This window comes from Papio anubis, chromosome 5 (genome assembly GCF_008728515.1).
Source record: "Papio anubis isolate 15944 chromosome 5, Panubis1.0, whole genome shotgun sequence".
In the NCBI taxonomy this organism is placed as follows: Eukaryota; Metazoa; Chordata; class Mammalia; order Primates; family Cercopithecidae; genus Papio; species Papio anubis.
The window spans coordinates 59717413-59732216 of record NC_044980.1 but is presented as its reverse complement, the minus strand read 5'-3'; the positions used below and the strand labels follow the sequence as shown (position 1 = coordinate 59732216).

General features: G+C 35.5%; 1 protein-coding gene across 1 annotated transcript in view; it reads right to left on the bottom strand.

The window, feature by feature from the left end:
• CWC27 (CWC27 spliceosome associated cyclophilin) overlaps positions 1–14804 on the bottom strand; it is a 256232-nt gene that overhangs the window by 39470 nt on the left and 201958 nt on the right. Inside the window, exon 12 of the mRNA XM_021939391.2 lies at positions 3456–3565. Coding sequence (XP_021795083.1) covers positions 3456–3565 — 110 coding nt within the window. The remainder of the gene's footprint in view (positions 1–3455; positions 3566–14804) is intronic.

Genomic DNA, 14804 nt, shown 5'->3' with positions numbered 1-14804 from the left:
AGGTCTGGGCAGTCTAGAACCCAAGCTTAATAAAGACAAATGGTGCCAAAATAACTGCAAGAAAAAGGTGGTTGGTTATTGCTTAAAAAATGATAGTAAAAAGCATCTTCTACTTTTCTGCAAAATTTAATGCCCACATAGACAACAGCTAAAAATACATACATTATCATAATTACTGAATGAGATGAGTTTTGGGGAAAATTGATAAGTTCCTATAGAATATCATTATAGGCATTCTGAGGGCTGCCGAGTATGTTAGCATTTAGATATTTTATATGTTTTTAGAGATTATAGAATTAAGCTGTTCAAACAATGTTAACGGATAAAGCATCCCTTGTTTTTAAATCTTATTCATTAAAAATACTCCATTGTTTACTCTTATTGTATTTGCTTATTAATAAGAAAACAGATTACTGTAAAAATATTGAAAAATAGAAGTAAAATAACTATTATCCCACCACTCAGAATAACCACTGTTAACATTTTGGTAAATATACTTCAAGGTAGTATGTGTGTGTATGTGTATGTGTTTATATATCTGTATCTATATCTACTATTGCATAAATATATCTCTCCATATGCCTATCTCCATATCTATCTATTTAATCTATATGATATGGTCTGGCTGTGTTGCCACCCAAATCTCAACTTGAATTGTATCTCCCAGAATTCCCATGTGTTATGGGAGGGACCCGGTGGGAGGTAACTGAATCATGGGGGCCGGTCTTTCCCATGCTATTCTCGTGATAGTGAATAAGTCTCACAATATCTGATGGGTTTATAAGGGGTTTCCACCTTTTCTTCTTCCTCATTCTCTCTTGCCACTGCCCTGTAAAAACTGCCTTTCACCCTCCGCCATGATTGTGAGACCTCCTCAGCCAGGTGGAACTGTAAGTCATTTAAACCTCCTTTTCTTCCCAGTTTTGGGTATGTCTTTATCAGCAGTGTGAAAATGGACTAATACACCATAGCTTAAAAGTAAACGCTATCTTTTTTTTTTTTAAGAGATAGAGTCTCACTCTGTCACCCAGGCTGGAGTGCAGTGGTGCAATCATGGCTCACTACAGCGTCAACCTACTGGGCTCAAACAATCCTCCTGCCTCAGCCTCCCAAGTAGCTGGGACCACAGATGCACACCACCATGCCCAATTATGATTTTTTTTTTTTTTTTCTGTAGAGATGGGGGTCTCCCTAGGTTGCCTAGGCTGGTCTCAAACTCCTGGGCTCAAGGGATCCTCTCATCTTGGCCTCCCAAAGTCCTGGGATTACAAGAGTGAGTCACTATGCCTGGCCCTTACTAATTTTTAATGATGGACGTTTGCATACTTGGAAATGTCTTTTTTAAAAGCACAAAGAAAAATGAAAACAAAAAAGACTTCTAAGTGGAATGAAATTTTAAAACTTCCTAGAAAATTATACTAGACCTGGATCTTTCTCCCTGAGTTACAAGTGGCAAGGCAGTTTGTTTTTAGAGCCCATTATTGAGCTACTGGCATTTGCTCAAAGAGGGGAGACTGTGGCAAACAAAAAACATCCTCTTGGCTATTTTTAGCTTCTTCTATATTTAAGATTAGACTTTCTCCTGCTGTATTACAAAGGCAAGAGAAGATACTGGGCAGAAAAAAAATCACAAAAATAATGGGACACATTTGTTATAGTGTGAAGAAGACAGGATTTGCATGGAGGCATTTTGATTGGCATCTGCAGGGGAATTATTCAGTTATGGCTTTTCCTGAGGCATGAATGGCCAACTACTTCCAGGAAGGCTCTTTCAGCACAGTGAGAGCCTTCCCAGAATGTAGAAGCTATGCTGAAGGGGCCCAATCTTGGCACACTCTGTTTATGCATATCTAACACAAGAGTCTCCCAGCTGGGCCCTGTGCCTCTGGTCCTGTCCTGTATCCAGTCTAATCTCCATACTGCAGCCCAGTTAGAGAGATCTTCCCAAAATGAAAGTGAGATCATATCACTTCCTTCTGTCAATGGTTCCCCATGGCCTTTAGGATAAATTCTAAACTACTTAACATGGTTTGAAAATACCTTGTACGAACTTACATTTGCTTACCTCTTCAGCCTCATCTTTCTCCTTCTCTTATAATTTATGTTATAGTCATATTTAATATCTTTTAGTTCTTTGCAAAGAGGTCGAAGACTTTTCATGTACGCACTGTTCCTTTTGTCTAGCCATACCCTGCCTCCACCTGGCGGTCTCCTATACAACCTTCTAAGTTCAGCTGACAAATCATTTCCTTAGGAAGGCCTTCCCAGATTCTTAAGCCATGTTAGGCCCCTCTGTTATTCAACTACATGGCTTCCTGTACCTACCGTTTCATAATGATCACCCCCTTTCACTGGTGTTACTTGTTTAACTAGCTGTTTTTCCTGATAGATCAGAGAGAGCAGGGATGTGTTCACGTGTTTACTGCCAAATACAGTGATTAGTACATGGTAGGTTCTTAATCATTATTTGCTACAAGAGATTGGGTGGAGGGGAAGGAATGAATGAGTCATCCTTAGTATCTCTGGTAGTATAGTCATTATGGTTGCTATTTAGAAGACTTTGTGATTTCATGAAAACAAGTTAAAATGTACTTTTTCTTAATGAAATTAAGAAATTATCCAGACATGTTGTTTGGGCTTTTTAATTTACTTTAATTTACTTTTATTTTGCCTGTTTCATTTATACAACTAAAATGGCGTGTCCATATATATAAGGCAGTTTGTTTATATCCATATATATAAATATGGATATTTATGGATAAAATACGGATTTTGGCATGGCAGCACCAAAAATAAATGATTTCAGTCTGTCCTCTAACTTTTCAACATGAAGGGCTGCTTCAGAGATTTGTTTTATCAAGTGTCAAGTACTGCATGGCACATAGTGCTGACTCCCAAATTGTTGAGCTAGCTTCCTATCTCTTTTCATTCTTGATTTCTGACAACTTCTTAATATTACTACCTAAAGATTCAGGAATTACTTGTAACAAACACACTTTTATTACAATAGAAGTCAGCTAGTAGACCAAATAACTTATTTCCAGACAGTGTACAATTTCAAGCTAGGCTGACGAGTCAGCATGTGAGATGTCGGGCTGGAAGCAACTCTCTCATCATTTATAATCACCACTTCTTCATTTCACAATATTCACTACGCAGAGGTTCCACCTGGGTTTCTGAAGATATGTGGCTTTATGAGGTTCCTGTGCCTACTATGGGAGTACCAAGTTGAAACATGGAAGTTCCAGGCTTTTTCACCACCAATGTCTGGAAAGAACTCCAGAGTTTGAATCTTTATGTGAATGGCCAATGTCCACCCTACATAAATATATTCTTTTTCATTTTTAAGACGTAGCGCTTCTCCTGATACATAATTAAATTAGGCTTCATTTAGAAACACTTAAAAACAATAAAAAGACAATAAGTTCTGTATGGATTTGGGTTTTTGAAGTTACCTGATCTTCCCGGGAAGTTCCCTTCTTTGACTGTTGCTTCCTCAAAGCTTCATACTTTTGCTTTTCTCTTCTGTATTCGGCAACAGCACCATCTGGAGTGGCTTCTTCCTCTAAAGAATAGTAGAATATTTTTAGAATAAGCAGTAAAATAGCTCTGTGGATTCATAGCAATGTTTATGCTCCTGTTGCTGAAGAGGAGGTTGGCACTTGGGCTTGGTTTTTTGCCATTTAATTTCAAAAGAAAACCTGTAAGCTCCACCAGCTCTGTAACTACTTCCTAAATTAGAACATGACTGATGTTAATTTATGAGCTGATTTTATACATATATTTACTATACACTGCACTATTGTAATTGTTCTTCTCACATGTCCTTATTTAAGTTGATTATAAAATCGTCTATCTCGCTTTTAAAATAATTAAGGTTTTCCTAAAATTCAGTAATATCATTTTACATTGTTTCCTTGCCTTAGAAGATACAACTTTTCAAATATTGGTTGATATTCCAATTACCTGCAACTTTTGTTCCCCAGTTATAACAATAACAATCTTCAATTTAATGGCATCATAGAAAATAAATACATCTAACAAATAACAGTTAGCAAAAGCAGACAAAACAGTTAGCAAAAGCTGACAAAAATAATCTTTACTGAATTAGAAATTAGAAAACAAATCTATGGGTTTGATCCTGCAATAATTCTATGTGAAGATTAATTAACATCCGGGTTCATAAAACACAGTGTTCCCTCAAAAACAAACAAGCCAATAAACCCAACTAGTAACATTTTATAATACCTTACATGTATAAATATCAATGAAAATTTGTGACTAAAACACACACACACACACACACACACACACACACACACACACACACTCTCTCTCTCTCTCTCTCTTCTCTTTAGCTGGAAGACAAATGATAAGCCAGATGTAATCAACAATGCTAGTAATCTTTCTACCAAAGCGTTAGTCTGTTGGTTGTCTCTCTGTTACCTAGCTTGAGGATCATCATGAATATGCAATATATTAACTATCAGTCATTTTGTTCAAGAGATTTTCTGGTCAAAAACAAAAATTTGAACTAAGAAACAAGTTGTCTTTTTGTGGTTACCTAATATGATTTTGGTAGAACTTGGAAGGACAGTCTGGTTTCAAAACTGACAGCTGCAAACATTAAAAACTGAGCACATTAAGGAAAAATGAACCATTAAACATAGAAATACTATCTGAGGCACACATGCCTAGTAAACACTAGTGAAAAGAGTATGCCATCACAATTGGTATACATGAAGTGATTCTTATAGTAGGTTTAAAAGTTACTTTCGGCAGGGCACGGTGGCTCACGCCTGTAATCCCAGCACTTTGGGAGGCTGAGGCGGGCGGATCACCAGGTCAGGAAATCGAGACCATCCTGGCTAGCATGGTGAAACCCCGTCTCTACCAAAACAAACAAACAAACAAACAAAACAAACAAAAACATTAGCCGGGCTTGGTGGCAGGCGCCTGTAGTCCCAGCTACTCGGGAGGCTGAGGCAGGAGAATGGCGTGAACCCGGGAGGCGGAGCTTGCAGTGAGTTGAGATGGCACCACTGCACTCCACCCTGGGCAACAGAGTGAGACTCCATCTCAAAAATAAAAAGAAAATTACTATCATATTTTTCTACTAAATTGCATCTTTGAATACCTCTCTTCTTCTTTTTTTTTTTCTATATTTAGGAAGGTTTTTTTTTTTTTGTTATTATACTTTGAGTTCTAGGGTACATGTGCATAACGTGCAGGTTTGTTACATATGTATACTTGTGCCATATTGGTGTGCTGCAATCATCAACTCATCAGCACCCATCAACTCGTCATTTACATCAGGTATAACTCCCAATGCAATCCCTCCTCCCTTCCCCCTCCCCATGATAGGCCCCGGTGTGTGATGTTCCCCTTCCCGAGTCCAAGTGATCTCTTCTTCTTATCCTACAGTAGTTGGATTTGCATTGTCCTGGGATAAAGAGCAAGCACTTTAAGATGACTTAGAATCCCTACATGAGGCAGTTAATGTCTTCCTTTCCAGTTACGTCTCTCACAACTCCCTTCCGCATCCACCTTGGTGTGCTTTCATTTGGATGATAACTAGTATTCTTAAACCCTGCTCTCTTGACCAACCATCCACCTTTGCACATGCTTTTCTTCCTTCAGGGATACTGTAAACACTTCATCTCTCCATTCTTGTTAATTCTCCTTGCTTAATTCCGGCTCCTCCTTTAGGTCTCAGCTTGGTTGGCATTTCATGGAGCCTTTTCTGATTCCATTATTGAAGTCTGGTTTAGATGTCTCTCCTTTGAGCTTTCAAAGGACCCTTTAGCACTTATCACACTTTATGGCGATTTCCTGTTTATTCTTCTTTAAACTCACTAGACATTAAACTCCTTGAGGACAAATCATATTTCCCCAGCACTTAGGACAGTGCTTGGCAAGGGACTCAATAAATAGTCAAATAAATGAAGTAATAATGTAATTGGAGAAGGGGAAAATAAGAAGGTGTAGGCCAATTTGCCCTCTTCCCCTCACAAGCCTCAGTCACAGTTCACATTTGTCATGCACCTGGAATCTCCTGTTCCACTGCATTTAGGGAGTCAGTAATTATTTTCTGCCATTTCCTAAGGCAGAAGTTTGTAAAATTCTAAGGAAAATTGTGATGGGTATCCGTAGAACTGTTTAATGTTTTTATGGTTAAAAAAATGCAAAAGAGAAAGGACAAGTTCTTTGCTTACATTTTCAGCTAAAAAAGATTGAAAACCTTTATTTGTGGTAAGAATTTTGCAATAAATGGAAAGGATATAGGTGAATTCTGCTATCTCATGTCATAGGTAAGTTAACCTTACAACCTTCAAAACAGATTCAGCATTGCTTATTTTAATGTGTTTCACACACATCTTCTTGAACATGGTCCCTTTTAGCAAGGACCAACCATTTGATTTCACTTATTAGGAATGTGCAGGAAGTAGGAAAATGTTTAAAAAGTGCTATAAAGAAGCCTTAAAAATCAATTTTAAAAAGTCAAGGATAGGTACATTTAAGTACATAATAAAGCATGGAAATTCTGTAGCTATGTTGTTTATAATACTAAATGGCTTTTTAATAACTTAGAAATAGTAGTCACCTCATTTAGGAAACTAAATGCATGTAATGATAGAATTTTTAAAAACAGCTGTACTGAGGTAGGCGTTCCATATAGTAAAATTCACTAATTTTGTATATAAAATATGATGACTTTGGTATTGTATAGAGCATATAACTTCCACTGCAATCAAGATCTAGAAAAGTTCCACATACCCTACAAAGTGTCCAAATGTCACTTAGTCGGTTTTCTTCTGGCAACAAGGCATCAGCGATCTGCTTTCTGGCACCACATTTTTGCCATTACTAGAAACTCATACAAATGGGATTATACAGTATGTAATTTCTAATGTCTGGCTTATTTTGGTGAGCAACTATTGTTGAGATTCATCCACGTTCCTTTGCATAACTGAATAGTATTTCATAACATGGATGTACTCTAATTTGTTTATTTTGAGTTGCTTACCATTTTTGGCTACTATAAATAATGCCTCTTTAAACATTTACACACACAAGTTTGTTTGTGGACATATATTTTCATTTCTCAGGGGTAAATACCTAAGAGTGTGATTGCTGAGTCAAGTGCTAAGTGTATGTTTAATTTTATATGATACTGCCATACTGTCATACAAATGGCTGCACCATTTTGGCTGCATCATTCCTATCGCAATGTAGGAGAGTTTGAGTTGTTCCACATCTCCAAATATATCTGGCATTGTCATTTAACTGAGTATTTTAGAGAGTGTGAAATAGTATCTTGTGGTTTCTAGTGTTATTTTTCTGATAAGTGATATTACATTTTGTATGTGCTTGTTGGCCATTTATGTATCTTCTTTTGTGAACTGTTTATTCAAATCTTCTATTATTTTTTTTGTCTTATTAATGAGTTGTAAGAGTTTTCTTATATATTCTGGATACAAGTCCTTTGTCAAATATATATTCTGTAACTTACTTATCTCAGTCTGATTTCTCTTTTCATTTTCTTAAGGGTATCTTTCAGAGAGCAAAAGTTAAAATTAGATAAACAGCATTTTATCAATATTTAAATTTCATACATCACACTTCTTGTGTCTTATCTAAAAAATCCTTATTTGCTTCATGGTCTCAAAAGTTTTTTCTAATGCTTTCTCTTAGTAGTATAAAATTTTAGTTTTTCTGTTAAGGTATATAATTTATTTCAAGTTGATTTTTATGTATGGTGTAAGGTAAGGGTTGAGATTTTTTTTTTTTCTATACAGACATCAATTGTTCCAACATTATATGTTACAAAGGCTTTCTTACCTCCAGTGAATGACCTTGGCACCTTTGTTGAAAATCAATGGACCATATATACATATCTATTTCTATACACTCTCTTCTGTTCCATTAATCTATGTCTCTCTTTGTGCCAGTAGTATACTGTCTTGATTACTGCAGGTTTATAGTAAGTCTTGAATCAGTTAGTGTAAGCCCTCTAACTTTGTCTTCTTTTTCACAACTTTTTGGTGATTTTTGTTCCTTTGCCTTTCCACATAAATTTTAAAATCAGCTTGACAATTTCTTCAAATAAGTCAGCTAGGATTTTGACAGTAGCTGCATTGAATGTATAAATTAATTTGGGGAGAACTGCAATATTAACAATAGTGAATCTATCAAAGTTTTACTGACTTAACCTGCCATGTTGAGGTCTGTAATACATCCTTTTGGTTCCAACATCATGTACAGTCATGGTGCTGGTGTGAGATATGAGTGAGGAGTAGCTATTTACTATCATCTTTGTGACTATCTCAGGATTAATATTTCAGAAATAGGAACGTTTTGAAACAAGTATAGGAATTGTAAAAATGACTGGCTGATATGCTAGAAGAAATAACATGAAATAGCAAATATAGATAAGCAATTTTCATAGAATGGGGAGCAAACAGCAGTACCTCTCTTCCACCAAAATATCTTGGGAATTTAACAAAAAAGAAGATACATGCAACGTAATTAATTCTCACATCAAGACTCACTGAACAAACCAATGAACAACTTCCAATCCAGAAAGGTTAGTTGGTCAAAAAGTATTTTTAAAACAAAAAAATTTTTATTATGGAAAAATTTCAACACAAATATAGAGAGAATAGTATAATGAAGCCTCTTTAGTCATCACCTATTATCAATAGCATCAACTTACGGACAGTCTTATTTAACTCACAAGATATTCTTAAGACATTAAAACTAGCACTCAGACAGTAACCTAAAGCACATGCATTTCCTCTGGTAGGTAAAAAAGAAAGAATGTGTGCTCTTAGTTTCCATTACAGGAAGTACCAGTGGGCATGGCATCTTTAGAGCACAGACTTTGAAGTGAGACTGATCTGAATCCTGGTTCCACAATTTACTGTATGTGTGAGATAGGGATACGCTATGTCATCTTTTTGTGCCTCAGTTTCTTCAGCTATAAACTGGGGATGACAATATCTACCTCACTTGCTGTTATGAGGATTAAATAAAATACTGCTTAACATGTGGCAAACACCTAACAAACTATTATTACTATCTCATTCAGATTAAATTATGAAAGTACCAAAATACACACTCACACCGACTGTACAATTGTGTGCTAGCTCTGTATGTTTTTCTTTGTTATAACTGATAAGCTTTCAAAGGATATCACAGACTCTTGCACAAGTCAAGCTTGTTTTTCTTTCTCTTTCCCTCTCCATACAAATACATTTCTTTCATACTATGGAATTTTTTACATTGACGGAGGGAAAAGGGAAACTATTTTTTTTTTGCTAGATTATGAAGCTATACACATTCTAAAAGTGGTTATAAGGATTTTCCAGTTGAGAAGCTCTTAGACAAGTTAGCATTTTTATTTTACTTCCTCCTGCATTTCTCACATTTTAACCTATATTGAAAAGCTAATTAAGACAACTTTAATGTATCACTTTATTTCCTTAGTATTTATGAAACCACACTCTTTTTATTTTTTCTAGCCATGATAATGAAAACACAGGCATGTAGTTCAAATCCTCCTGAATACATCTGCCCTGATAATATCTTAATATTGTAGCATTAGTCATTCTTCTTAATGTATAGTCATAACCAGCTTCATAAATGTTTTGTGTAAGGCAATTAGCAGTAGTGATGGCAATGCTGCATCTAAAGAATGAATAAAATTCACCCATAAATTATAGGATCTGTTTGATAATATCTGTTTGGTGATAGGAACTAAATTTAAAATGACAGAGAAAAGACAACATTCTCTAACTGAAGTAAAAAATCGATTGCAAAATCAGTTTTGCTTTGAAAAATGCTAAGGAAATAGTTGGAAAAAATTTTACGGCCTTTCATTATTATTTAAATGATCCCAGATCAAATAAGTAAGGTAACTTGTTTCACAAGGCTTCAAACATGTTTTAATACTATTCCATCTACCCCATGTTTACTATATTCCATTCCTAATGAAGCTCCAGTTAAACAATTTTCAGCAGATGGACTGAGAATGAAACCAAACTCTAGAATGCTGTCTATGCCTCAGTTTCTAACTCAACTGCCATCTGACGAAGTCTTGGACTGTAATCTTATCCTTACTGCAGCTTTTGGTTTCCAAAGGGGGAAAGTGTATAAAAACTTGACTTTTTATCCTCTGATTATGGGTGAGACCATTTTGACTTCAACATAGCCAACTGGATTTTGTAATAGAAGTTAAGAACTCAAACACTTGGTGCTTCAGGGCAGAATGGGTAAATCACAGGGTGTTCCCTATCATTATACAGCTGTAAATGCTCTGATACTCCTTTAAATAAAGAATGCTCTAAAGAGAGTGACAGCTTCTAAAGTTCTTCAGGAGTTATGTTTTTTATTTATTTATTTTTTGAGATGGAGTTTTGCTTTTGTTGCCCAGGCTGGAGTGCAATGGTGCGATCTTGGCTCACTGTAACCTCTACCTCCCGGGTTCTAGCGATTCAGGAGTTGTTTTTTATCTGCAACTATCTTTGGGTTTTACTACTTGGATGTATTTTGGAGCTTTTAATTTGATTGTGGTTGTTAATCATTTAATACCAATTTGATTTTTTTTTAAAAGATATACTCAACAGAGCTAAGAAAAAATTCCACTGACTACCAATTATAGGTGAACTAATAAGAGTTGAGAAACAACTGAATTACATAAATTTGATATTAGGTCAGGGCAGATAGTTGGGCAACAAATATTATTTTAAGGGCTGTCTATTAATCTGCCTAATTCAGTGGTACACAATCTTACTGAAACATGTAGTATTTTAGCTTGGGCTAATTTTACCTTGTGACAATTTTCTCACAAACATCTATAAAATAAAAGCAGATGTTCTCTAAAGTGCGGATGTAGGGCAACTTAATGCTACTTTGTGTCTGTACGGCTGTGTGTAGAATTAGTTGATCTGATATAACTTCAAATTAAAATTCCATGTACTACTAAATGCTCTTTACTAAATTATTTTCTTTCAATGAAATAAAAGGGACAGACCATATCTCATGGAAATGACATTTCATTCTAAAGTTTTAAGATTTTCTAAAGTTAAATTCCACAAAATTAATATTAACTTAAAATCTCAACTAATAGAATACTTAAAATCTTTATTTCTTACAAAAGCAATTTCCCTGTCTAAATAAATACTCAAAACTCACAGTAAATGGGATTCCCTCTTAGACATACCATTTTGCTAACGAATTCCATCAATTCCATCCATAAGATAAAATGCCAAGATTTGGCTGAAGGTGTTCACATAAATTCCAGGTGGAAAAGACTGATTTGGTAATTTTTTCTGCTCATCTACCAATGCCAATTAAGAACTTAAAAAAGTAAATCACCTTTGCATCACAAATTATGATAATAAAATTGAGCACAGAAAGACTGATCCAATCCAGCCTACTGTTTGAGGTCAGAAAAGCTGGCCACTAATAGTTTTATAATGTAGATGTATTACAGTCACTTATCAAAATGGAAAACATGTCAGGTAAATATAGAAATCCAGTCGAATTCATAGATTTGTCATTGTTTTTTTCCAGAAAGTCATAAATCTAAGTAATCAAGTTCAGAAAAGACAAGGCAGTCATACCACCTCCTGCTATACCCACTGGCTGCTCTGCTTTTTGGTCTTTTGAGATTTTTACTCACTTGACTTAAGGATATCTTTTCCCTCCTTATGTTTTCATTTCTAGCCCAAACAAATAGGCAGACAGCTTGAGAACAGCTGTGAGGTCTGCTGATGTTTCATTATATTTATCACAGATTGTACCATGATTAAGCCTGTTAAAATTCCACCTGGACTGCATGGAAACTGTAACTCAAACACTACAGGGTACACACAGCCAAATGCAATGACATTTGCCACAAAAACCCAACTATTTGAAAAATCTGGTCAATTCTTCTATTTCCTAACTTGGTGTATCATATTAGTATAAAGTACTTCTATTTATAGTATGATCAACTATGAATGGTCACAGTACATTCATGTTTCATAATTTAATCATCAGTATACTCTGAGTAATTTCCTTAGCTCTGTATTTCAGCTCACTAATTCTCTGTTCAGTTGTATCTAATCAATATTTAAGCCATAAACTGGGTCACTGAATTTAATAACTACATTTTCTATTTCTAAATATTCTATATGGCTCTTTTACAAATCACCTACTCTTTTTATTGTCTTAATTTTTTATTATGATTTTTTTTCTTTAAAAAATCTCTTTATTGGCCAGGCATGGTGGCTCACGCCTGTAATCTTAGCACTTTGGGAGGCCAAGGGGGGCGGATTGCCTGAGCTCAGGAGTTCGAAACCAGCCTGGGCAACATGGCAAAACCTCGTCTCTTCTAAAAATACAAAGAAAAAAAAAAAATTAGCCAGGTGTGGTGGTGGTGGGTGCCTGTAATCCCAACTACTCAGGAGGCTGAGGCAGGAGAATCGCTTGAACTTGGGAGGCAGAGGTTGCAGTAAGCCAAGACTGTGCCACTGCACTCCAGCCTGGGCAACAGAGAGAGACTCTGTTTCACAAAACAACAACAACAACAACAACAACAACAACAACAAAAACTCTTCATTTAAAACAAAGTTATTACGTTCTATCACAGATTGTTCTTGGGGATCCTTCTGTTATGTCTTCTGACCCTCTCCCTAGGGTGGTCATTTATTTATGTGTTTTCTAATCTTTTATTGTGAGTTTATTTTCAGCTAGGACTGCATCTCCATCATATTCCATAGGAATCCTAGGCACCAAGATTGTGTAAGTGTTCCTATAGAGAGGTTTTGCATTGGTTTCTACCAGACAATCAAGGGGTTCCATTGGTCCACAGCCATTTTTTTCTCATTATTTTCTTGACTTAGGAATTCTATACCATATAAATAGCATACATTCAGACTTTATATTTATGCCTGGTAGAGGTTTAGAGTTTTGGCTTTTTCGTAAGAGTCTTTCTTTTTTTCTCCAACACACAATTCTGAAAAATGGCAAGCTTCTTTGTGGTATTCCTGACCAGGTAGACAGATTTCTAGTTCCTACCTCTCGAACCCAAGGCCATATCTTCCATCCAAAGGTGAGATTAAAATCCTAGCTTCTAGATATTAGAGCCTCCACTTGGGTCCAAAATCCACTTGGGCCACTGTAGTATTGGCTTACTCAATGTCTGGTTATGCCTTCTTTTTGTTTCTGGTACTTATGATTTTCCTTTTCTTTCTTACCTTCTTTTCTCTTTTCCTCAAGCCTAGCTAAGTATTTAAATTGGGCTGGATCATATTTTATCCAGCATTTCTATAGATTTGTAGGAGAAGAAAGTTTTGTGTTAGCTCAGTCCGTGTTGCCAGAACAGGAAGTAGCACATCCATTTCTCATGTGCTTGAATCCTCCTGAATAAACAAAAATTCAGTAAGTGACTAGATGATTTTAGTGATATAAAACTGGCTAATAAAATATACAAGACATTTAAAATAATTCTGTTTTTCTAATACAGAGTGTTCTACTTTTACTTTTCTTATAAATCTCAATGTACACTGGATGATTCATAAACAATAATGATGCATTATAATGACTATTCATTATTACCTGAAATTTCTATGAAATATATGCTAAACAGATAGTAATGAAGGATGGAATTAAAAAAGAATATCTACTAAGAACTTACTATATGTTAAGCACTATGCTAGGGTGTTTTGAATATTTATGAGGAAAGTATCAATAAACCTATTTTAAAAATAAGGAAACAGGATATGATGACAATTAGAATATAGTAAAGCTGGGATATGAGCTGAGGTCTGTATGATATAAAGGTCCACACTGTGTCCTACTGTCTTCAATTAAAACTTCAATTCATAATTACACAGTGTCTTCTGTGTGCCTCTTATGCTAAGAGATGCTTTGAAAGAAATGTAAAACATATATGATACAGGCTTTTCATTTCAGAAATTAAAGAGTAAAGTGAACTTAACATATGTGAAAAATATCACTTATAATGTAAGTATCAAAATGTGGATTCACGGATATAATACAAACATCTTGGGGACTTAAAGATTACCTATGCAATGATGTTAAAATAAAACTTTCAAAAATGTATTAGCTATGTATGAGATAAAAATAGGAGATATATATATATATATAATATAAAATATATATATTCATAGATATATGAAAGGGCTTGGGAAGGAAATGTACAACATCACTATAACCATCAGTTTACTGGAGCACAAGAACTAGCAAGTAGCTTGAGGATCTTCTAATCTAACTTCTTAGTTCCTAGGTCCTTACCTAAGGACCAGGTAAGTGACATTACTTAGCTAGTGTCCCATGTGAGTTATCAGCAGAGCCTTGGCTAAAACATGTATTCCAACTCTTAGTTTAGGTGACAAACTGTAGTAAGACTGCAAGTTAAGTACTGCACATTTGTTCCTGCATGTTACAAAGAATGTCCCTAATCTTTTCCCTAGGAGCCAGTCAGAAACTTAATCTTCAATCCACTTGAATCTCTTCATTGGCTACCTACCTAATGAACCAAAGTTATCTATCAACAACTTTCATTGTATAGATTAAAAGAGCTTAGACCCTCTGTTGTCTCAGGACCAGAGTTAAGGAGCTATCAGCTCTAAGTAGCTGCAAATTCATTCATTTAAAAAAAAAAAAAGGTGTACTGAGCTGGGTGTAGTGGGGTAGGCGTGTAGTCACAGCTACTCAGGAGGCTGAGGTGGGAGGATCCCTTGGGCCTAGGAGTTCAAAGCCAGCCTGAACAACACAGCAAGACAAACTCTCAA